This window comes from Mustelus asterias, chromosome 8, assembly GCF_964213995.1.
Source record: "Mustelus asterias chromosome 8, sMusAst1.hap1.1, whole genome shotgun sequence".
NCBI lineage: Eukaryota > Metazoa > Chordata > Chondrichthyes > Carcharhiniformes > Triakidae > Mustelus > Mustelus asterias.
The window spans coordinates 55,671,992-55,698,524 of NC_135808.1; the positions used below are offsets into that span (position 1 = coordinate 55,671,992).

Consider the following 26,533-nt stretch of genomic DNA (forward strand, 5'->3'; position numbering starts at 1 on the left):
CCTGCCTGATAGTTATCACAAAGACAAATAAATTATGAGGCTATCTCTCCTGCACCTGCAGGGAAGAGTAATCTGTGGCTGGTAGTGTACCAGTGATGGTGCCAGGAGGGATCGTTCGCAGACAGGCAGCGGACCCCCCCCCCCCAGGGGATGATATGTCACGTCACACCCTCCCCCCCTCCGAGGAAATGATCGGTCACACACCCCCCCCCTCAAGGGGATGAGACGTCACATCCCCTCTCCCCCTCCCCGTCCCCCGACCAGAGGATGACCTGGGTCAGAGAGCCGTTGCAGTCTCTGACCCCACTCTTCAGAGGCTGCAGCAGCGACATCAGACTTTTATTTTGCAGGTCGGTTACAGCGCGGAAGCAGATCAGGCCAGAAGACGATAAAGTGGGATTTGGCGGTAGAGTTGGGCGCGCGGTTCATTAAGTCGATTTAAATGCATTTAAATCGTCGGGCCGCCCGATTCGGGCACGGACCGGACCCGCGTCCGAATCAGGCGTCGGTAAAGGCGCGATCTGCTCGGATTCGGGTGCCGATTGCGTTAAAGGCCCGATGCCCAACTTTACCCCGATTTCGCGCCTGAGTTTTGGTAAAATCAGGCCCATCAGGTCAGATGATCCAAAAACTTGACCAAAGAAATAGCATTTAAAGGAATGTCTTAAAGGAGAAAAGTGTGGTAGGGAGGCAGAGAGAGGTAGAGAAAAGTCCAGAGCTTCGGGCCTTGGCAACTGAAGGCATGGACATCAATGGTGGAAAATTAAAATCAAGGATGCTCAGGAGACCAGAATTAATACTATCAGAATTTACTTGGTAGAAAACCCATCACAAGCTTTCAAAGTAATTTACTCAAAGGTCTGGCAGTCCAGATCAGTCTTTGGCTAACCTGAAGTTGAAGCCACTACTAATTCCTGGGAGGTCATTTCAAAATGCATTTTGTCACTGGCCTTGTGGAGTGTAATCTGACTTTCGGGTTTAAATGTAGGTAAAGAAATTGATCTTTTACTGAATTTACTTAGTAAAATGGCTATATACATTGAACAAAGATGTGCTCGTCCCATCCCACAACCAAACTTTTTCCAGTTAAATAAAAGCTGAACCATGTTATTGCACCAAAGGTGTTTAATTTAGGTAACAGAAACTTGTGGTTTAAACTTGTAAATCTTCCAAACTGAGGATGGTTCGCAATGCTACATATTGATTTTTTAACCGCAGGGGAACATAGTACCTACCCATTAAATGATCATATTGCTGAGTATTTACTTTCCAACATCATAGGTTTTGTACTTTGATGCCATTCAGTGCTGTAAAAATATAAACAGGGCTTGATAATAGTGGCATTTCACTATTATCACAACTGTGCAAAGGTAACTCATATTTATTTTTGAAGAAAAAAAAATCCTTGAGCAGTTTTGTCACTGCCAGTAAATCTTTGAATGATCCAAGTCACAAACCATCCTGTACAGAAGAAAGATTGATCCATCCATCTTGATGGAAGCACCTGGAACTGATGGATCTTTAGAGCCATTGGGCAGGATTTTCTGGTTCCACCCTCCCCAGGATTAGAAATTCCTGCTCAAGGTCAATGGACCTTTGGCTTGTCTGTCATATTTACGGTCCCACTAGCAACCACTCCCATGGTGGGCGGAACCAGATGATTTAGGCCATTGGATCTTAATAAGACAAACCATAGTTAGGTGTCTATTGTTCTTTCTATGGAGCAGAAGGCATTCTCCATCTCCGTCCTTAAAGTCCCTTACCTTTCAAATGCTGGCCATGATACCTCTTCACTGAGTTCTGAGCCCTCACTGCTACCTGAAATAAAAAATCTTGTGGATTAAAACATTAAAACTTGTGTTTGTGACAGCTTAAAGTTAAGTATATTTTACAAAGTTGATATATCAACCATGTGCCGTTTCTACTTACCTACTCCCCAGCAAGAAAAGAAGACAATAATTTGTCAGAATACAATAATATACAAAGAAGAAAACTAAGAAAAACTTTTAATGCTATCTGTTAATTGGGGATGGCACAGTGGTTCGCACTGCTGCCTCTCAGCACCAGGGACCCGGGTTTGATTCTCGGCTTGGGTCACTGTCTGTGCAGAGTCTGCACGTTTTCCCTGTGTCTGCTTGGGTTTCCTCCGGGTGCTCCGGTTTCCTCCCACAGTCCAAAAGACGTGCTGGTTAAATGCACTGGCCATACGAAATTCTCTCTCAGTGTACCTGAACAGGCGCCCGGATTGCGGTGACTAGGGAATTTTCACAGTAACTTCATTGCAATGTAAGCCTACTTGTAACACTAATAAATATACTTTTAAATCTTTTTTAAACTTTTAATTCTTATATTAATGTCCTGTTTGATGCACCTGGTTGGCACAGTGTCCTTTCACCTCAGGGATCTAGGTTTCAAAACAATATAGGATGAATATCTCATCCTTTGGTTAGTTGCAAGCGTCTTAATTAAAAATTGGTGTTTTCAATCAATTCCCATTTGTCTTGAGTAGAATCATAGAATCCCTGCAATGCAGAAGGAGGCCATTCGGCCCATTGAGGCTGCACAGGCAACAATCCCAGGCAGGCCCTATCTCTGTAACCCTACGTATTTACCCTGCTAAACCCCTGACACTAAAGGGCAATTTTGTATGGCTGATCAACCTAACCTACACATCTTTGGACTATGGGAGGAAACCGGAGCACCCAGAGGAAACCCACGCAGATACGGGGAGAACGTGCAAACTCCAGACAGACAGTGACACAAGGCCGGGATTGAATCTGGGTCCCTGGTGCTGTGAGGCAGTAGTGCTAACCATGTGCCGCCATGTCAAAGTTACTCTAGATATAGATATTATATCTATTAAACATTAGAAAATGTGTTGTCTCAAGACTTCAAAAGGTACAGTGCCCATTGGTAGCACTGTAAATGTTATGTGATTGGTTGCAATTCAACAGCACCTAACATTACATGATGAACCTGATTCAAATCTCAGAAATATTTCTTCCATATCTAATGTAATACCAACCTATTATTTATTGATTTTTGTAAAGTTAATTCAACATGAACTTAAAGTCATTTGTCCACCATGTAATAACATCTAACATTGTTATCATTCCCATTCTAAATGTCAAAGTGGTTTTCACCCCAAGCTCTCTTGATGTAAAAGATCAGAATCCATTTACACACCTATTGATATTCCACTGGAAATAGTGGAACTTTCTGCCTGAACTCTGGAAGGGGTGTAGTTTTCCATTACACTGTCATCTAGTAGGTGCCGAGGTCTTCCATTGGGAAATGTAGCGCTCTTAAACTCTACTGTATTCATCTTGTGTATAAAGCTGTGGAAAAAGACATTAACTTGAATTCTTCTCATTCAGGCAATATCATTTAAGTGTACATGTGTGATCTGAGGATTAGTTTCAGTTACTTTTTGCCCCAAAACATGTCTCTATTAATTTCTAGAAATGTTTATTATGAGGGGTTAAAAAAGTCACTTGGGCTTCGCCTGCCTGGTTGCAGTGTTTAAAAATCTCAGGGGCTGGACCCCTCCCTGTAGGCATTGATAAGTTTGTTTTCCCACTACTGTGGAGATTACACGACCGTGACTCTCTACGCAGTGCACTGGAGCCAGAATTTTATTTTCCTCCCCGGCAGGTCCTGTTCAGCCTTGCATTTGCTTCTGAAATGCTCCTGTTTGCCGTAGGCATAAAACACAGCTTCCTAAATCTATACTTCTCCTGAGGTGGGCTCCCCCACACAGATAGCGCTCTTCACAGTTCTTGGTTTATAGACCAAATGTCCTATACATTTGCACTCTCTCTGGTTCTGTACGACTTTGTTCATTAAACTCTGTGCTCCCATCCCTGGCACTATTGCCATTAGCAGTTTCCCTCAAAACTTGCGCCAGCTTGCACACTTTGAAGTTCCATCATGCCATTTTCTGCACTTGGTGCAGCAAGGGCAATTTCTAATGTCTTCTTTAAGATTATTTCTGCTTCTGCCAACAGTTTCTTCTGTATGGCAGTATTATTCACCCCACACACTAGCTGCTCTCTCAATTTTTTATCAAGGGTAGACCCAAATTCACAATATCCAGACTTTTGCCTCAACCTCTCCACTAAAGCTGCTATCGCCTCCCCAGGAGCTCTTGCTGTTGAGTTAATTTTCTATCTCTGCCTAGTCACCGAAGGCTTCACATTTTTCCTACTTCTTCGAAACTTTTAGTGTCAGGGTAGTCCAGAGAAGTCAGGCTGTGAGCCATTAACCTTGGCTTCTACTCCCCTGCTATTTTGTTTGCTTTGAAGAAATATCACAGGTGTTCAACGTGTTGAACCCAATCCTCTGAATCAGGGTCGAATGGCTCATGCTTTCCGAATTGATGTTGAATAGATGTAAGAAAGATTGGCGACCACCAAGTGGAGTAACTAAAGAACTATCTATTAATAGGAATAACTATATACAGAGGGTGAGAAAGATGCTACCGATTATTTCGACTCCTGACTCCAGTCTGCCTGGGAGAAACCGCACTCGGCCCTAGGATTTAGGTGCTTTGGTCCTATTGGGCAAATGGGTCACATGACCCTCCAAAACCTCACCCCTTAAACGAGCTTGCTACTATTATGGATGTTAACCTTCATACTCAAATTTAACCCTGGAATCCACACTATCTTCCTTTATCCCTTTAATTCGATTCCCTACATGTGATAGCAAGGAACGGTTGGAGGCACTGGATACTGCAAAGGCAATGGGTCCTGATAACATTCTGGCAATAGTACCGAAGACTTGTGCTCCAGAACTTGCTGCTCCCCTAGCCAAGCTCTTCCAGTACAGTTACAACACTGGCATCTACCCAACAATGTGGAAAATTGCCCAAGTATGTCCTATACACAAAAAGCAGGACAAATCCAACCCAGCTAATCAGTCTACTCTTGGTCATCAGTAAAGCGATGGAAGGGGTCATCAACAGTGCTATCAAGCAGCACCTGCTCAGCAATAACCTGCTCAGTGACACCCAGTCTGGGTTTCGCCAGGGTCACTCAGCTCCTGACCTCATTACAGCCTTGGTTCAAACATGGACAAAAGAGCTGAATTCCAGAGGTGAGAGTGACAACCCTTGACATTAAGGCTGCATTCGAGGATCGCTAGCAAAACTGGAACCAATGGGTATCGGGAGGCAAACTCTCCACTGGTTGGGAGTCATACCTAGTACATAGGAAGATGGTTGTGTTTATGGAGGGTCATTCATCTCAGCAGGAGTCCCTCAAGGTAATATCCTAGGCCCAACAATCTTCAGCTGCTTCATCAATGACCTTCCCTCTTTCATAAGATCAGAAGTTGGGATGTTCGCTGATGGTTGCACAATGTTTAGCACCATTCACGACGTATCAGATACTAAAGCAGCCCATATTCAAATGCAACAAGATCTGGACAATATCCAGATTTGGGCTGACAAGTGGCAAGTAACATTTGCATCACACAAATGCCAGGCAATGACCTTCACCAATAAGAGAGAATCTAACCAGTGCCCCTTGACATTCAACGGTGTTACCATCAATGAATCCCCCACTGTCAACATCCTTGGGGTTACCATTGATCAGAAACTCAACTGGACTCATCACATTAGGCAAAGGAGAATCCAAAGAACTTCTACAAATACATAAGGCCAAAAAAGTAACTAGGTAGAGAGTAGGGCCTCTTAAGGATCAACCTGGTCATCTATGTGCGGATCCACAAGAGATGGGTGAGATCCTAAATGAATATTTCTCATCAGTATTTACTTTTGAGAAAAGCATGGATGTTAGGGAACTTGGGGAAATAATTAGTGATGTCTTGAGGAGTGTACATATTACAGAGGAAGTCTTAAAGTGCATCAAGGTAGATAAATCCCCAGGACCTGATGAAATGTATCCCAGGACATTGTGGGAGGCTAGAGAGGAAATTGCGTGTCCCCTAGCAGAGATATTTGATTCATCGATAGTCACAGGCGAGGTGCCTGAAGATTGGAGTGTGGCAAATGTTGTGCCTTTGTTTAAAAAAGGCTGCAGGGAAAAGCCTGGAAACTACAGGCCGGTGAGCCTCACATCTGTGGTGGTTAAGTTGTTGGAAGGTATTTTGAGAGACAGGATCTACAGGCATTTAGAGACGCAAAGACTGATTAGGGACAGTCAGTATGGCTTTATGGCTCACAAATTTAATTGAGTTTTTTGAAGGGGTCACCAAGAAGGTGGATGAGGGCAGTGCAGTTGATGTTGTCTACATGGACTTTAGCAAGGCCTTTGATAAGGTACCATATAGTAGGTTGTTGCATAATGTTAAATCTCACAGGATCCAGGTTGAGGTAGCTAAATGGATAAAAAAACTGGCTTGATGACAGAATAATTCTCAACTTGATGACAGAAGTCAGAGGGTGGTTGTAGAGGGTTGTTTTTCAAACTGGAGACCTGTGACCAGTGGTGTGCCTCAGGGATCAGTGCTGGGTCCACTGTTATTTGTCATTTATATTAATGATTTGGATGAGAATATAGGAGGCATGGTTAGTAACTTCACAGATGACACCACGATTGATGGCATAGTGGACAGTGAAGAAGGTTATCTCAGATTGCAACGGGATCTTGATCAGTTGGGCCAGTGGGCTGACGAATGGCAGATGGAGTTTAATTTAGATAAATGCGAGGTAATGCATTTTGGAAGACTGAACCAGGGCAGGACTTACTCAGTTAATGGTAGGGCGTTGGGGAGAGTTACAGAACAAAGAGATCTAGGGGTAACTCACCTCCTGACTCCCAAGAGCCTATCCACCATCTACAAGGCACAAGTCAAGAACGTGATGGAATACTCCCCACTTGCCTGGATGGGTGCAGCTCCAACAACACTCAAGAAGCTTGACACCATCCAGGACAAAGCAGCCCACTTGATTGGCACCACATCTACAAACATTCAATCCCTCCACCACCGACGCTCAGTAGCAGCATTGTGTACTATCTCCAAGATGCACTGCAGCAATTCATCAAAGATCCATAGACAGTACCTTCCAAACACATGACCACTTCCATCTAGAAGGACAAGGGCAGCAGATAAATGGGAACACCACCACCTGCAAGTTCCCCTCCAAGCCACTCACCATCCCGACTTGGAAATATATCACCGTTCCTTCGCAGTCGCTGGGTCAAAATCCTGGAACTCCCTCCCTAATTGCACTGTGGGTCGACCCACAGAACATGGACTGCAGCGATTCAAGAAGGTAGCTCATCACCGTCTTCTCAAGAGCAACTAGAAATGGGCAATAAATGCTGGCCAGCCAGCGATGCCCATATCCCATGAATGAATTAAAAAAATCCCACAGACACTTGCAAACAGGATAAACTCAGCAGAAGACCCACCTGAGTAAGGCTTTAAAATGTGTTGCTGGCATGCAAACAACATGACAAGTAATGCTCAAAAATAAATGAAACCCACAAGTCATCTTCACTTTTGTTTAACAAAAACAGAAAATGCTGGAAAATCTTAGCAGGTCTGACAGCAACTATGGACAGAGAATGAAGCATTTCGAGTCAGAATGACCCTTTGTCAGAGCTGAAGACAATGAATTTATACTGAGAGACTAAGGCGGCGGGGGGAAGGTTGGGGGGGGTGAAGGGGGGGTGGGGGTTGCTGTAATCAATAAGAAAGGCATGGACAAAAAGACAAAGGGACTGTAAATGATGATAAAGGTAGGAATGGTGCTAAGGGCGTCCTTAAGAGATCGGAATGTGTAATTGATCGAACAAAGGTTCAGAGTATAGGGATGCGGCAGATGACCCTAGTGGGATGGGGGCAGAGAAGGCGGGATGGCTGAAACAGGATGGAAAGCAAGATTTCAGAAGTAAAAAAACTAAAAAACAATATAAAGAAATAAAAATGGATGAATAAGATGACAAAAATGGAAAAGGAGTGGAGTTGGAGGAGAGGGTTCATGCTCTGAAGTTATTGATCAATGTTCAGTTAGGAAGGCTGTAAAGTGTCTAATTGTAAGATGAGGTGCTGTTCCTCCACTTTATGTTGAGTTTCACTGGAACATTGCAAGAGGCCAAGGATGGACATGTGGACAGGAGAGCAGGGTGGCGTGTTTGAAATAGCAAACAGCAGAAGGTCTGGATCCTGCTTGCAGATGGACCAAACGTGTACTGCAAAGCAGTCATCCAGTCTGCGTTTGGACACGTCTCCGATGTAGAGTAAACCGCATTGGGAGCAGCGAATGCAATAGACCACCTGAAAAAAGTGTTTGGGCCCTGGGATGGGGAACAGGGAGGAGGTAAAAGGGCAGGTGATGTACCTTCTACAATTGCATGGGAAGGTGCCATTGGCAGTGGGTGAGGTGTTAGATGTGATGGAGGAGTGGACCGGAGTGTCCTGGAGGGAACGGACTGGGGGAGTGAAGGGAAGATGTGTTGAGTGCTGGCGGAAATGGCAGAGGACGATCCTTTGAATGTGGAGGCTGGTGGGGTGAAAAGGGAGGACAAAGGGGACCCTATTCTGGTTCGGGGGGGGGGGGGGGGGGGGGTGTGAGAGAGTGGCCTGGGAGATAGGCTGGACCTGGTTGAGGGCCTTGTCAAACAAAGTGGCTGGAAAAGCACAATTTTGGGAAGAAGGAAGACATATCACAGCTCCATTTTCTAAAGTGGCATAATCAGAACAGATGCGGCGGAGGCAAAGGAACTGAGAGAATGGGATAGAATCCTTACAGGATGTGGAGTGTGAAGAGCTGTCGTCAGGGTAGCTGTGGGAGTCGGTGGACTTATAGTGGATTCCGGTGGACAGTCTATCAGCAGAAAATGGAGACAGAGAGGTCAAGGAGGGGAAGAGAAATGTCAGAGTTGGACCATGTGAAGGTGAAAGAAAGGTGAAGGTGGAAATTGGAAGTAAAATTAATACATTTTTCCAGGTCCAGACGGGAGCCTGAAGCTGCACCAAAATAGTTATTGATATACCAATGAAACTTTTCTCCCACTCAACAATTTCTCCTTTAATTTGTCTCATTTCCTCCAAATAAAAGGTATGGCTATGTGTACTCAGATGGTTCCCAGTTATGCCTGTCTCTTTATGGGATGCAGCATTCCCTGTTCAGTCTTACTCTGGACCCCTCCCACAACTCTTCGGTACATTGACAACTATTTTGGTGCCGCTTCATGCTCTCAGATTATTTCGTAACTCCAAAAGACGAAAGATGGTTTGATGGCAAAAGCTGTATTTTTTAATGTATCTTAAAGAAACAAAGGTGTTCTAAAACTGGGAAAATAATCAAAAGCAACTGAAATTGCTGACAGGAAATAGCCTGCCAAAAAAATAATTTCCCAACAGTTCAAACAGAGTGGTTGGTTTTTTTCAAGCTTACACACAGAAATCAGTACGTGGCGATAAAGAAATAACAGATAAACAGATAACTGACTTATATCCTAGGCTGTGGGACTTCCTATGTCCATGTGTTAGTAGGTGCCTGGAAGAAGGTGGCGTTGGTGGTATATTCATTAGGGCGGCCTCTGCTGCCATATATCGCCTGCTACTCTGTGGGGATGGCGCTGCATCGGGTCCTAAAATTTAAAAAACACACACAAATCACTCAATGGCATCACGTGGTCTCTATATTTTCAATAATTACAACTGTGATCAATAACTGCTCGGTACCCCTCACAACGCACATCAGCAGGCATCTTAGATATTATTTGGAAATTCTGAGTTCCACAAATGCCACTGTAAACAAAACAAATCTTCAATTTTTAGTACTAGCATTGTGTTCTGTTTAAAGTTTTTCACAATGGATGCAAGTAATATTAAACTCGGACAAGATATTGGTTGGCTATAGTTGGTGTACTGTGTCCAGTTATGCGTACTGCATTATAGGAAGGATGTTAAAGCAGTGTAAACAGTATGGTGAGGATATACAAAAATGAGAAACAATGAGAACGAAGGTGTGAAAAAGTAATGTTTTTTTCACTTCAGGTAGTTAAGATGGGGCGGGGTGAATCTAAGAGATTAAGAAAGGTTTTAGAATCATAGAATCTCTACAGTGCAGAAGGAGGCCATTTGGCCCATCACAATCCCACTCAGGCCCTATCCCCATAACCCTAGCTAGTCCCCCTGACATCAAGGGGCAATTTAGCATGGCCAATCCACCTAACCCGCACATTTTTGGACTGTGGGAGGAAACCGGAGCATCCGGAGGAAACCCATGCAGACACGGAGAGAACGTGTACAAACTCCACACAGACAGTGACCCAAGCCGGGAATTGAACCCAGGTCCCTGGCGCTGTGAGGCAGCAGTGCTAACCACTGTTCCACTATGCCGAGAGGGTAAGGCTTATTTACACAGGTTGGTAAATTAGCAGCAAGAGGGAATAGGTTCATATACAGGGGAATGAAGGAGGACCTTAAAAATACGTAAAACATGGAGCGTTTTACCACAACTGGCAATTAAGGCAGACTTTACAAAGTATTTTAAAATGGAATTGGGAAAATCTCTGAGAAAATTATTATTGATCGATTATAATCGATTACTCCATTTCAGGAGCTAGCACAAGTGTAAAAGGCAAATTGAGTTTCTCTGTGCTATAATTTCTGCGATTCTGTGGATGGCTGGTATGTGGGAGGGTAATGTCAAGTTGGTGCAGTCATTCACTGCCTTCCCTCCTTATTTTCAAACAAAGTGCAGACAATTTCACTTCGAAATTAACTGCACAAAATCCAATCTGGGCACTTGATATGGAAATAACAGTTGTCACTTTCAGCAGCATCTCACATACAACAAGGCCAGAAAATGCGTATTTTCAATAATACAGTATGTGGATATTTTTGGTTATAATGGAAGCATATGGCCATCTCTTTTTTGCGCTATGGAAAAATGGAAGTCCACAGCAACAGGAAGAAGCACAACACTGTGTGTTGGATTTTCCAGTCAGGCCACACCCCGGGACCAGAAAATCCCACCTTATGACAGTTCATGAAATTGTCTGTCCTGTCCGGGATGATTCCTACGGTGGGTGGAATCTCAATATTTACCCCCATATACAGGGGGAGGTGGTGAGTCAGAGGTAATTGGATGAGAATGGGGCAAGGGAGAAAGGGGAGGGCGAGCGGGCGGTGGCGAAGGCTGGTGAGAGGGGGCGAGGGGGCAGGCGGGGGCGAAGGACATGGCGGGGGTGGGCGAGGGGGAAGAGGGACATGGCGGGGGCGGGGGGTAGAGGGACATGGCGGGGGCGGGGGAAAGAGAGCGGGCGGGAGGGCGTGGAGATGAGGAGGTTGGGCGGGTGGAGGGGGGGAATCAGTGCACGCTGGCCACTCCTCTGCCACCCAGCACATCCCCGAGCCTCGTCAGCCTTGCAGCCTCAGCCTTCCTCTCTGCCAGTCACCTGAAATTATATTGGTGGAGGAGTGGATTGCTGAGCAGTGGTTCCAAACGACAGCCGATTCTTCGGAGATGTGGCACGAGGTGACCGTGTCCCAGACTTTCAGAAGACGGGCAACGCCTGCAAGGAGCCACCAAGGCCTCAGTGCTGTCAACGGGCTCTGCATTTGGCGGAAGAAATATGTCGCCAGGGCGCATCATCAATGAGGGGGCTCAATGTAAAGGTTTCGCTGCAGGGTCTAAAGGTGGAATGACGGCACCTGGGTGCGAAGGCACACCAGTGCCTGGCCGCTCTCCCTAAATGAGAGAAGCATGGGTGGAGGGCTGCACTAGTTTGCTTTAGGGAAAATAGGCACTGTTTAGAATTAGGTACACCTATTATGTTGCACTGTTAAATATCACCACATTATGTTATTGCATTGTTAGTTTCACCAATAAATGTTGTTGCACCAGCTGTGACTAATCTATCTGTGATTCACCTCCCACAGGGAAGACCTTACCCCGACTGTACCCAGAGGGGCTCAGAGCACAATTCTGTGCGGGGGAGGCCCTTTGACCCACCGATTGTGCGATTCCCATTTCACTGTGCCTTTGCCAGACCCCTGACTGGTTTGGGATTCCAAGCGATCATCCGAAGCTGTCCCAGCAGTCGGCACCTTGTAGTCCCACTATGTCACACAGGCTGACATGGCAGCCCAGCACCCTAAGAACTCTCACAACACCAAGTTAAAGTCCAACAGGTTTATTTGGTAGCAAAAGCCACTAGCTTTCGGAGCACTGCTCCTTCGTCAGGTCAGTGGGAGTTCTGTTCACAAACAGGGGATATAAAGACACAAACTCAATTTACAAGATAATGGTTGGAATGCGAGTCTTTACAGGTAATCAAGTCTTAACGGTACAGACAATGTGAGTGGAGAGAGCACTAAGCACAGGTTAAAGAGATGTGTATTGTCTCCAGCCAGGACAGTTAGCGAGATTTTGCAAGCCCAGGCAAGTCGTCGGGGTTACAGACAGTCTGACATGAACCCAAGATCCCGGTTGAGGCCATCCTCATGTGTGCGGAACTTGGCTATCAGTTTCTGCTCAGCGACTCTGCGCTGTCATGTGTTGTGAAGGCTGCCTTGGAGAACGCTTACCCGAAGATCAGAGGCCGAATGCCCGTGATCGCTGAAGTGTTCTCCAACAGGAAGAGAACACTCTTGCCTGGTGATTGTCGAGCGGTGTTCATTCATCCGTTGTCGCAGCGTCTGCATGGTCTCCCCAATGTACCATGCCTCGGGACATCCTTTCCTGCAGGACAAACACGGGACACGGAGGACAGAGTACCCTTCGTCGTCCAGTACTTCCCCGGAGCGGAGAAGCTACGACATCTTCTCCAGAGTCTTCAACATGTCATCGATGAAGACGAACATCTCGCCAAGGCCATCCCCACACCCCCACTTCGTGCCTTCAAACAACCGCACAACCTCAAACAGACCATTGTCCGCAGCAAACTACCCAGCCTTCAGGGGAACAGTGACCACGACACCACACAACCCTGCCACAGCAACCTCTGCAAGACGTGCCGGATCATCAACACGGATGCCATCATCTCACGTGAGGCATGGTACATTGGGGAGACCATGCAGACGCTACGACAACGGATGAATGAACACCGCTCGACAATCACCAGGCAAGAGTGTTCTCTTCCTGTTGGGGAACACTTCAGCGGTCACGGGCATTCGGCCTCTGATCTTGGGGTAAGCGTTCTCCAAGGCGGCCTTCACGACACACGACAACGCAGAGTCGCTGAGCAGAAAGTGATAGCCAAGTTCCACACACATAAGGACGGCCTCAACTGGGATCTTGGGTTCACGTCACACTATCTGTAACCCCCACGACTTGCCTGGGCTTGCAAAATCTCACCAACTGTCCTGGCTGGAGACAATACACGTCTCTTTAACCTGTGCTTAACACTCTCTCCACTCACATTGTCTGTACCTTTAAGACTTGATTACCTGTAAATACTTGCATTCCAATCATTATTTTGTAAATTGAGTTTGTGTCTTTATATGCCCTGTTTGTGAACAGAACTCCCACTTACTTGACGAAGGAGCAGCGCTCCGAAAGGTAGTGGCACTTGCTACCAAATAAACCTGTTGGACTTTAACCTGGTGTTGTGAGACGTCTTACTGTGTTTACCCCAGTCCAATGCCAGCATCTCCACATCAGCCCAGCACCCGCCAGACCCTGGAACTGCCCATTCCACAACCAGTATCCCACCCCCCCCCCCCCCAACCTCTGGATCATTGAACCAGATGGATGAGCCCCCAACCCTCACTCAGATTTGGCCCCAGGCACCAGCGGTCAAGAGAACAGGTAGGAGTCAGGGATGCATCACAGTGTGCCGCATAGTGAGTTGTCATCACCCTTCTGCCTGGACCAGTAACTCACTAACACGGCCAATTGAGGCCCACCACGCTGGTGTGATGTCAATGGTATCCATGGCAGGAGGTGTGGTCAAGAGTTGGGGGCTCGGGGTAGGAGCTGGTGGATTGCACCCTAGTTATAAATCTAGTGGTGATGAGGATCTCCCTCGCTGCTCAGCCCTGCCGGACCCTTGCCTGCATGTCCATCCACCACCTCCTACTTGACCTCCTCCTCCTCAGGGACGTCTGCCGGCTCGCCCTCCTCCAGGAAGTCTCACCGCTGCTGCACCAAGTTGTGGAGTGCACAGCAGACCACCACACAGGCGACTCTCGGGGGGGGCTATACTGGAAGGCCCTGTCAGAGCGGTCCAGGCAGCAGAACCGCATCTTATGCAGCGGTTAGAGTATTTGTTAAAGTATTTTTTTTACTTCTTATTTATCTATCTCTCTTAATCACATCTTTCTTTCCCCCCCTATTTTCACCTCCTGCACATGATTTTACAATGAAATACATATAATTTACACATTCTGATTAGATTCTGCATGTCTCAAGTGACCAGGTTCTTTCTCCTGCCACAGATCCCCTGAAAAGGGCATTAGGCTGGAAATAATCTCTAAATGCAGCAAGATGTCACTCAAAACGAGCGCAGTTCATTTCTTATCTGCTGACAGCAAAATCCAGTTGATCTGGTTTTTTTTGTGAGAGAATCCCCTCTAAGTATTGCCATATATCCTGGGATGCCCTCAAAATATTGCTGCAGTCCCTGTAACTCACTTGTCCTAATTTCTAAAAACATCAAGTATACACACGCTTCTTCCTGCAGCAAATCTTCTTTAAAATTAGAAGCCTGTATTTCTGGTTAGTACTGCTGCCTCACAGCGCCAGGGACCTGGGTTCAATTCCGGCTTCAGGTGACTGTGCAGAGATTGCACATTCTCTCCACGTCTGCGTGGGTTTCCAGTTTCCTCCCACACTCCAAAGATATGCGGGTTAGGTTGATTGGCCATGCTAAATTGACTCTTGGGGACAAATTTTACCATCCCGCCCACCATGGGAATCGGAGCGGGCGATTGGACTATGGAAAGGTCCATTGACCTTGGGTGGGATTTTCCAGTTTTGGGGCAAGCGAGGCTGGAAAATCCCAGCTTTAGTGTCAGGGAATTAGCTGCCTCACAGTGCCAAGGATCTGGGTTCAATTCCTGGCTTGGGCACTGTCTGTGTGGACTCTGCACATTCTCCCCGTGTCTGTGTAGATTTTGTCCGGGTGCTCCAGTTTCCTCCCACAGTCCGAAAGAGGTGCTGATTAGATGCATTGGCTGTGCTAAATTCTCCCTCAGTGCACCCGAACAGGTGCGGAGTGTGGTGACTGGGGGAGTTTTCACAGTAACAGTGTTAATGTAAGCCTACTTGTGACAACAGTAAATGAACTTAAACTTAAAATAAACTTAGGGTAAATACATGGTGTTACGGGGACAGGACCTGGGCGGGATTGTTGTCAGTGCAGGCTCGAACTCCGAGGCCTGGGGCTCGGCTCCTCCCTCTGCAACTGGATCCTCGACTTCCTAACTCACAGATCGCAATCAGTAAGGATAGGCAACAACACTCCTGCCATGATCATGATGACAGCACTGTAGTGGGTCAGATCTCAAACAATGATGAGACGGAATACAGGAAAGATAGAACTGGTGTGACAACAATAATCTCTCCCTCAATATCAACAAAATGAAGGAGATAGTCATCGACTTCAGGAAGCGTAGTGGAAGACATGCCCCTGTCTACATCAATAGTGATGAAGTGGAAATAGTCGAGAGCTTCAAGTTTCTAGGTGTCTAGATCACCAACAACCTGGTTCCTCCATGCTGGCGCTATAGCTAAGAAAGCCCACCAAAGCTTCTACTTTCTCAGGAGGGTAAGGAAATTTGGCATGTTCGCTACGATTCTCACCAACATTTACACCATAGAAAGCATTCTTTCTGGTTGTATTACAGCTTGGTATGGCTCCTGCTCTGTCCAAGACCGCAAAAAACTACAAAGGGTCATGAACGAAGCCCAGTCCATCACACAAAACCAGCCCCCCATCCATTGGCTCCATCTACAATTCCTGCTGCCTCAGAAAAGCAGCCAGCATAATCAAGGACCCCACACACCCCGGACACACTCTCTTCCACCTTCTTCCATCAGAAAAAAGATACAAAAGTCTAAGGTCACGACCAATTGACTCAAGAACAGCTTCTTCCCTGCTGCCATCAAACTTTTGGATGGACCTAGCTCATACTATGTTGATCTTTCTCTACACCCTATCTATAACTCTAACACTACATTCTTCACCCTCTCCTTTCCTTCTCAATGTACCGTATGATTTGCCTGTACAGCGCACAAGAAACAATACTTTTCACTGTATGCTAATACGTGTGACAATAAAAAATCAAATTTAAAAAATTAATGGGCCGAATGGCCTCCTTTTGAACTGTAAGGATTCTATGATCATATCTGAAGTGCTTCACATGTTAGTATGCATTGTCTTATATAGGTGAACCATGCAGTCATTTCTCACATCTGAATATCATTCAAACTATATTGACGTAAGTGACAAGTTAATCTGCTTTTGTGATGTTGTTTCAAAGAGGACCATTGATCAAGACACTGGAGTCAATCCTTGTTCTTCTTTAGGCATTACTCTGGATGCTTTCAAATTCATAATAATTCACAAAACCTAGGCTACCAGAATAGGTTGGTCGAATTTTGGTTTACTCTACCACTGATCGGCGCAGACAATGCAGAATTCTTTTGCTACTACACTTAAACGTCAGCCAAGCTGTTAGAATCATAGAATTCCTACAGTGCAGAAGGAGACTATTCCTACAGTGCAGGCCATCAAGCCTGCACTGACAATAATCTATCCCCGTAAGCCCATGTATTTACTCTGCTCATCTCCCTGAAGCCAAAGACCTGAGTCGGTGAACATATGTAATATCTACAAAACAAAATACACGTGAATTACTTGAATGGTTAATTGGCAAATGTTTAAACTACACTATTGACCTTGAAGTCATCATGGACATCCATGAAAAGTTACAATTTGGCTTGACAGACTGATGATATAGCCCTTATACAAATAGAAAGAAAAACAAATGACAAATTGAAAGAATCTACCACGAGCTATAATAAATAATATGTTGGTTAATTGATGTGACCAACTTTTTCATGGACTGCACTATGTTTATAGCACGTTGGAGTGACTGGAAGTAATTAACTTCAATATTAAACTCCATCTTCAGACTTCAATATTTGTATTTGTTGTAAATATTTGGTTCCAGGTAAAGCAAAAAGTATATCTGAGCATCTTAGAAGGTTGCACAAATAGGGAAGTTCAGACAAGTGTTAAAGCATAGAGTGAAGTTAAAACACAAAAATAAGCCACTTGTCTCAACCAGTCCACATCAGCATTTATGCAAGCAAATAGTTCCGATTCATAGTTGCCCGATTTCATAATCCTTTCCTTTATTCTCCTATTCAATCTAATCTTCACATTTTTTTCTGCTTTAAATAGTAATCTTGGAACTGATGCTCCTGAGTTTATGAATTCCATACTCACAACTCTCTGTATACATATGAACAAAGAGGAGTAGTGGGCCATTCAGCCCCTTGAGTCTTCTGCACTATTTAATAAGATCATGGCTGATCTGATAGTAATCTCAAATCTGCACTCCGCTTACCCCTGATAACCTATAACCCCTTGCTTGCCAAGAATCTATCCACCTCTGCCATAAAAATATTCAAAGACTCTGCTTTCACAACCTTTTCAGGAAGAGTTCCAAAATCTCTCAATCATTTCCATTGGCCAACCCCTTGTGGTACAAAGGAAACAAACGAATTAGTTGAAACTTGGAGTTTTTGTCCTCTAACAGATAAACAATAATCAATGGAACTAAAAACCTTTCAGCAAATAAACACCCCCATATACATATGTCAAGGACAAGTGTTCAACTCTATCCGTCCACTCATGACGTCTGAAACTGTTACTGATTTTGATGTGCAAATATATTACAACATGCAAATTAAATACCATGACACACTAAAAAGCACTTTAGGGAACTAACTAGAGAATTTCTCTGATGACACAGTACCAAACATTTTAATCAAACATCTGACCAATCAGCACGGTCACAGTTAATTTCATTTCCCCAGAACTGAATATCTTCTGGTATGAGAAATCAACAGTATGATTTAAGACTCAAAACTACCATCAGAAATGGCATGAAGACTAGTCATAATACATCATCATTCGAGCTAAAGGAACACAAGTTTAATGACAAAATTAGAGAAAATTATCCTCCATTACCAAGGCATTTTTAAAATGGATTACATAATTGTTTTAAGCCGATTACTTCAGCTGCCATGCATTAGCTGCCAAATCTGCTGATTCACAAAACCATGAACTCCTATCTCGAAAACAAACTCACCTATCAAGAGGCATTGAAGAACCAACCCAATATTAGGTTCTGCAACAGTATTTAAATGTAAAATACATTCTTACAACTAATAATTCAAGTGAGAAAATAAAATTAAAACTTCACCATGAGGGAGCTTATCGTTTTGTAAAGGCTAATAACTTAGGCTTGCTACCCAAGGTTAGAAAACACAAAATAATGGGGAGTAATAAAATGTTAACATTACTTTGAATAGCCTCAGAAAATCCAAATAGCAGATCCATGCAGAACCCAACACATCATGGTGAGTTTTCATAAATAATTATTACATGTATTTGCACATGTTTTACATCTACACAATAAAGGATAAGGCACACAGCATTGGAAACTGAAATGCATGATCTACTATTACAGTCTTTGTTAAACTAGATGAAACATGGTTAAGAAAGCCAAATTATCTGGTGCTTACTTACCTGCAAGATCCTCCCTTGAGGCAGTGGACTGAGGTGTGCTAGTACCAGGCTCAATTCTTAATGAGAGTCTGTAGGACAAAAATGGATGATATATAGGAAAAAAATAAGAGACAAGTCTTTAAATATCCAACTTCTATCAGCTATCCATCTATACTTTGATGACTATTACTTTTAGATGCCAGTGGGCAGTCTTATCATTCATCAGATTTGCAGTATGTTCAGTATATCTTGACAATTATTATGAACAATGGGACAAAAACACAGGTGATGATCTGTCCAACTGAGGACAGGACTCAAATGTCCTTTATCAATGATGATATCAATAACTCATATTACTTACAGATGCCTGATACCATGAAGCAGCAACACTTTTAACAGGCAATAAATTTATCTTAGTGCAAAGATAATGAAAGACAACCCAGAGAGTTAAAGCAAGAATTGAACATACTACTTGTAGCAAACAGATTCCAATGTAAATATTGACAGGCTGGCAGAATTGGCCCATTACCTTATCAAAGAAGTTGAGAAGCTGGCCAATTCTCCATTAACTGTCACCTGCATTAAACGAATTGCCATAGTCAATCTTGATACAAAACCGTGGCAACCCTATTAACAAGGTAGATAACTAGTACCAGCTTCTTTTCTACGAAGGTTTATAACCTGGGGAGGACTGACTAAAGAATTTAAGATGGGATTTTCCAGCCACGCTCGCCCCAAGACTGGAAATTCCCACCCGAGGTCAACGGATCTTTGCATGGTCCACCAAATTTTTTGTCCCGCCCACTACGATTCCCATGGCAAGTGGGACAAGAAAATGCTGCCCTTAATGTTTAAAATTGTAATAATTCTTTACCCTTCTCCATCTCACTCCAATACACACTTTTTTGCTTAAATGTTTTTACACAATGATAAACTATTAAAAACAAGCTGATAGAGTCACAATGCCAACAGGAAATAGACATCATACAATGAAAACAGCTCATATTCTTGCATATTAATTATATGAACTGATTAACTGCAATAATGGGCAAGATCTTTCCGGACTGTTGCACCGGTCGATAGGCGCAGCGGGCCAGGTAGATAGCGCATAAGGCTTTCACACCCGGCACAAGCCAGTCTTGCGCCGAAAGCCATCCTCCCGGCTCTGTTTTGCTGACGCGAAGCTGATTTAAATATTGTCATGCTTTACTGACTAGGTCCCGCAACTTCATTATTGACGGTGTGCGGTGCAAGGGGCCAAAGTGGTTCCGGGTCTTGAGGATTCAGTTAAAATCTCCCCTCGAGGACAATGCACTCACTTGTATTGATGGTGCTAAGTTGAGTGGACACTTGCCCTTAGAAAGTCATTTTCTGCAGCCCAGCGGATGGAATGTCGACATTCACAAAGCGAAACACCGCACCCCCTCGCAAACTGTTAAGTGTCCCCAAGATTTTCAGCTGAAAATGTGAGGCCAATAAGGTAGTCAACCCGGTAGATCTAAGTGCCTCATGTAGACTCCCCCTCAGCCATTTTCCAACATGAGGCGGACTGCCCACTCAGCCTTCAAAAGAAAATGGCTTTGGAGGCTGCAACAATGGCTGAGGGGCTGACAACCCCAGCCATTGCTTTCACACAGGCCTCGATAATCATGGTGGAGTGGGTGTAGCATTTAACCCCAAGCTTTTTAGGAAAAAATGCAAAAGGTGGCAGGGTCACAGCAGCAGCAGACGCCTGAGCGGCTGTTACTCCTGCATAGCTGGCCTTGGATGACCCTGTATTGACGAAGATAGAGTCACCATCTTAGACAGTGTTATTTATGGGTGGGGGAGGGATATAGTTGATGGGAGTGTGAAGGGAGGGAGGGAGAAGGGGAGGTGCAGGAGGTAGAAGAGGGAGGATGAGGTGTAGGGAACCAAGGTGAATGGGTGCCCTAGATCAAGAGGAGAGGGAGTGAGGGTTCGGCAAGAAGTTCCTCTGGTCGGCAGATGGGAGGACTTGGAGGTGGACGTCTTTAGCCCAGGAGGGTTCAGGTTGCAAAGTTCAAAAAATAAACACTCACAGCTTCATCTCCCACCCTGCAGTTATTAAGGGCGGCACGGTAGCACAGTGGTTAGCACTGCTGCTTCACAGCTCCAGGGACCTGGGTTCGATTCCCGGCTTGGATCACTGTCTGTGTGGAGTTTGCACATTCTCCTCGTGTCTGCGTGGGTTTCCTCCGGGTGCTCCGGTTTCCTCCCACAGTCCAAAGATGTGTGGGTTAGGTTGATTGGCCATGCTAAAATTGACCTTAGTGTCCTGAGATGCATAGGTTAGAGGGATTAGTGGGTAAATATGTAGGGATATGGGGGTAGGGCCTGGGTGGGATTGTGGTCGGTGCAGACTCGATGGGCCGAATGGCCTCTTTCTGTGCTGTAGGGTTTCTATGATTTCTATTAAACAGTTGGAGACAAGCAAGCCTTCCCCTCCTTCAATTGTCACCAACCTCTAAAAGAAAGGTCAGGGCAGCAAGCCCTGCCTCAGTCCCAGATGTTCTTTTTTTTCCCTCTTCACGCAAACTGCGAGGCCTCCGGCCCCAGTGGTCTGGGTCCCTCTCTACCTCACACCACTCAGTAGCTCTCCTGTAGACTGGGAAAACAGTATCTCCTTCCCACGGCAACTCCCAACAATAATAGCACATGGTGTGTCAGTCAGCAGCCACACAGCTCCTCCGCTTGCAACAGCTCTCAACAACAGGAACAGGGAGTGGCATCATCAAGAGCTGCTTACCCAAGCCCCAACTTTATTTTTATTTAAACAATTCAGCCAAATTCATTACGATCCAAATACATTATAAATTACAATCCAAATATATTATAATTTCACTGATAAATTATTAGAACAGCAAGCTGAAATAAACACAATGTATACAGCAGCAAGCAACCTCCCTTCCAATGAAAATGGAGGAGTCCATTCTAAGCTAAGTTATCTGTCACCTTCCGGGGTTTTGCCTTCCGAGGTTACACCGTCCAGGGTTTTGCTGTTGAGGGTTTCGCCTTCTAGGACACATGACTCTCAACCACAACAAAGGTTTTCACACAAATCCCAACTAGGGCAACTATTCTCATTAAAAAAAAGTCCCAATGGGGACAATAGTTCTGCAGACCCTTTCCAGTGTCTGCCTCATAAAAGGCTCAGGTGATGAGTTCCACCCGGGCAGGCCATTGCCTATTAGCACGGAAACTCGTATTCAATGAGCCCCGCAGGGAGAATACTGAGATTTTCCATGGATCTCATGGGGATTATCATAGATATCTTGGAACATTGATGTTGGAAAATGGACCCCTTCCGAATCTGGAATGCCCACCTGCAGATGTACACCCATTCCACTGCTGTGGTGTTCCTGAGTCCAGGATTGCAGACTGCCTCCATCCCAAACTCGGGAGGTTCAACCGGTCTTTGGTGGATTTCTGATTCACCATGGTAGGCATCAGCAAAAGATTCTGCTGTAAATTCATGCCAGCATGAAATTGCTTTCTGGGCCCCCTACCGTATTGTCTCCCCACACTCACCACCGTTGAACTAGCCGATGGTGCTTGGGAGATTTCCGTCCAAGTTATTTGCAAAACATACACTTAGAAGTTTTGTTTGTCCAATATTAATTACACATTCACCACTTGTGGAAACATATTCCACTTAGCTGTCTAGAGAACATAGGCACAGATTTGTGCAGATAAGGCCTCAGGATTTTCAAGTGGACATGGGTTATGGATGAAAGTGAAATGTTAAAATCAAGAAGCCTACAGGTATAAACCAATGGGATGCTTCCTGCTGCTTGATCATCCTTATTTCCTAGGGCATTGGTTTACAAGGTTATCTGGATCTAAGTGTGTTATCCAGACACAGATCTACCTTATTAGTCATTCACCAATAATGTTCTGGCGTACTCAATGGTACAGACATTGAACTGATAAGTCATGTACCCGTATAAGGAATGATAAACTCTTTTGCAAAAGCTGGATATTCAAACAACTTGCTTTGGGAGATGTTGATGAGGGAAAGCTTATTTGAAAGGCTGCAAAACCAGATGGTACTATCAAAAAGCAATAAGAGACATTGGGTGGAATTTTCTGTTTTTTTGCCGAAGTGTTGTCCCAGGCAGGAAAAACAGTTGCAGCTCATCAGTTGCGCTGCTGGCTTTGCCCATCAAATTTTTAAACACTTTGCAAAATAAATGCTGGGGGCAGGTCCCAGGACATCATGCTGGTGCCCGCTCAGCCAGCAACCTCAGCATAAAATATATATATGTATATTAAAAAAAATCTCCCCTGGCAGACACAGGACATCATTGCATGGTGGGAATGCCGTTACATCATTGGCGCAGAGCTGTGAGGAAAGCTCACTGGCATGAAAGCCATTTTGGGACTCCCGCTGGATTTTCTACTCCTGCCATCATTCCCACCCACTGAAAACAAGGGCAGAAAATCCCAGTCATTGTGTAGTTAAAAGGAGCTATGTGTACAAACTGAGAGTTCTGTGATGATGCATAGAATTCAATGGGCTTCATCAATAAACCAATCTTAGAAAGTATGCCAGTTGATGGCTGAGATTTGATCTGTCCGACCAAACAATTGTTAATGCAGTCCTCACATGATGAAATTTACTTTAACAAACTCTAAGAGGGGCACTGACAGGCAAATTTTAAGTTTTAAACAAAAACTGTGATCCATCATTGGTTATTATGATCTAAGGCTATCATGCACAGTTCAATGAGGCCCTAGCGATGCAACATAATGGGCTCGATTTTACCAAGTTGCACCCATTTTCGGGCGTAAAAACTTGGTAAAGTCGGGCGTGAGGCGAATAGCGCGATCACCTCCGTTCCCCCTTTACCAAGTGCCCAAAATGGCAGCGATCGGCACTCGAAACGGGCACAACATCTTAATAGGCTGGACGCCCGAACTTACCTGCAATTCCCTCTTCACCATCACGTTTGCATGTCCAGATTCGGCGCGAAGCAGACATGCTCAGACCTTTGCTGTTTCGGGCGCTCCAGCTTCTGAGGAGGTAAGTTCAGAGCTTCCAGTGGTTCTAACTCAGATCGGTGGGGGGGGATAGAGGGAGGCGGGCCAGATCGTTCTCTGGGGTGTGGGTGGTGGAGGGCGAGGAGGGTGGCGGGCCAAATGGATCTCTGGTGGGGGGAGGGCAGGGGAGGTTCGCTGCCACTCTGCATGTGATTGGGAGGGGGGGGGGGGGGGGGGGGGGAAAGAGTGGGACAGGGTAAGCGTTATATTGTGGGGGTGGGATAATGTCTGTGGGGGCCATCGCTCCTGAGCCGTTTTATGCGGCCCGGGCGCGATATGGCAGGGGAGCATTTTTCAAATTTCTTTTTACTGTGCATGCACAGTTGAAGGTTCCGATCAGAGAAGCAATGCTTCAGGTGTGATAAGCCTCGCCCGCAGGCTTCTGCAGCGCAATCCAGAGTTGCTGCTTTTTTTTCAGGCTGTGTGCGTATGGGGGTGCCTGAGAACAGGTTTACAAGTCGGATCTGGATCATGCCTAGATTCAGCACCTCGAAACAAAATGGTAAAAATCGGGCTCAATGTCTCCCATTGAAAGCAAAAAGATATAATAGAAGCTGAAAAGGTAATATTATTGCAGTCAAGGAGTCAGAGCAAGAACTGTGGTCAAGGAATCAGAGGAAAAACTGCAGTCAACAAGGATTCATTATGACTGATTATGGAAGGAGAGTTTCAGCCAAGGGAACCAATCATCTGAAGGAGAAAGATAGTCAAAGAGGGAACACAGCTCACCTTCAAATATTTGCTCTGCGCTCAGACCTAGGCCTGGGACTGAAGTCACTGTAGCTCCCCACTTGCAGGAAGCTTGTGGCCCGATCTTGCTGGAATGAAGGGGGGGGGGGGGGGGGGGGGGGCAGAGGGTTGGGCGGCAGGGGGTTCCCACTGGTCACTGCCAATTTGGCAGTGCCAGACTGGGCCTCTTGGCACTTCCCAAGGGGCAAAGTGCCAATGCCCGGTGGGCACCCATGGGGCAGTGCCAGGGGGCGGGGCCTGATGGGGATCAGGGCCTCTGGGGGGGGGGGGGGGGGGGGGGACGACAAATGGTTGTTCCGAATCAGGGCCACCATTCCATATTGGCTGAACTACATCACAGCCTCCCAGGAATGTCTAAAATTATGATGTTGGCCAGGAGCTACGTTTGGTGGCCCGGAAAAGATGCGGACATAGCGGCGCTTGTGGGTCGGTGCCAGGAACGCCAGCAAGGACAAAAGTTGCCACTGGCACCTCCCCTGCACCCATGGATATGGCTGGAGACATCATGGACTCAGCTTCACATGGATCATGCATGCCCATTCATGGGCTCGATGTTCTTGGTCATAGTGGACGCCCACTCAAAGTGGATGGACGTTCATAGGGTGCATTCAGCGTACACAAAAATAACAGCAGAGAAACTTTGCACTTCATTTGTGCCACATAAGATCCCACAGGTGCTAGTCTGTGACAATGGACTCGTTTTTGCCAGGAGTTCACTCATTTCATGAAGTCGAAGGCTGGCACGATACCATCCAGCATCGAACGGCCTTGTGGAGAGAAAGGTCCAGATTTTAAATGCTGGGTTAAAAGAACATCCAGCAACATCAATGGACACCAAACTCTCCCATTTAACTCAGGGCGGGTAGAGAGAGGAGGTGGAAAAGCAACAAGAAGCCCAATGCAGAGGCTGTGACAATGGTAGCCAGGAGAGACAACTGGAGGCTGGTGAAAAGATTTGGTAAAGAATTACGCAAATGGTTACCTGGAATGGTCGAGTCCAGGGCCCTTTATCCTACAGAATATGCGTGGGTGAGGCCACCCTGAAAAAGCATTTGCACCACATGCGGGTCTCGAAATCACAGTTCATCCCTGGGCCAACACTGCCTAGCCGGCCAAGAACCAAGAAGAGTCCACCCAATTAGCCAGCCCTGCCTGTCCGACGCCCAAAATGGACATCGCAGACAAAGCTGCGGCTATTCCTCTGCCGCCCAATGAGAACTCCGGTGTTCATGTTGTAAGAGACAGGTGCCTGTTAATATATACTCCTCCCACATCAAGTGCGGAGTTGGACCGATACCCAAACAATATACCCGGAAGTTTCTCATCAGGTTAATTTATGATACCGGCTGTTCCTCATGTGCACAAAATGAGAGAGTTTTGTCTTCCTGTATTTTTATCCTCCTGATTGCAGCACTGATTCTCAAGATTCCCAATTCATTGGAGCACAGAGTTTCATCAGAGGCACCTGCTCACCCGAAGCAATAAGCTTGAAGTATGTTTCATATCTAGCTTTGAAGCAAAGCTATTGTCTGAAGTCCCAGTCATATGCATCATGCCAGTAGTTCGACATTCTGGATATTCAAATCCAGTATCATGGAGATGTGTGCATAACAACTGGTTAATCTAGGTCTTTATGTAAAGAGATGTGACTTTGGGAGGCAGACATCTTACCCATTGAGAGATCAATGCAGGATGAAACCTTCCAACCCTGCAGCCCTTTACTCAGTCATTTCACAACTTGGCTCTGTCACTCAGATTCCAGAGAAATTTCTAACTTGCACAGGAGAGTTATGAAGCAGATCTGGTGAAAATATTTCTTTATGATTTTCTACTTGCCACTATTATCCCATAGATAAAAAGTTGGGACTAGTGAACACATGATCAATGCATTCTTTCACATTCTTAAACAGCAATTCAGTATCCACATCAAACTGAATTTATGGGAAAGAAAAAGGAGAAAAACACTTGCAATAATGTTCCTTCAACAATTTTGCAGCAGTCATCCTGAAACATATTTATTACTTTTGCTTGTTCAAAGTGCATACTGAATATCA

The 26,533-nt window shown here is 45.3% G+C and overlaps 1 protein-coding gene across 5 annotated transcripts in view; it reads right to left on the minus strand.

Moving 5' to 3' along the window:
• The window catches only part of ralgps2 (Ral GEF with PH domain and SH3 binding motif 2), a 515,898-nt gene that overhangs the window by 83,729 nt on the left and 405,636 nt on the right, over positions 1 to 26,533 (minus strand). For all 5 annotated transcript variants that reach the window (XM_078218008.1, XM_078218006.1, XM_078218004.1 and 2 more), the window contains 4 exons: positions 18,690 to 18,757; positions 9,425 to 9,566; positions 3,187 to 3,338; positions 1,764 to 1,818 (listed from right to left, as the gene is read on the minus strand). In XM_078218008.1, the coding sequence (XP_078074134.1) occupies positions 1,764 to 1,818; positions 3,187 to 3,338; positions 9,425 to 9,566; positions 18,690 to 18,757 (417 nt within the window). The remainder of the gene's footprint in view (positions 1 to 1,763; positions 1,819 to 3,186; positions 3,339 to 9,424; positions 9,567 to 18,689; positions 18,758 to 26,533) is intronic.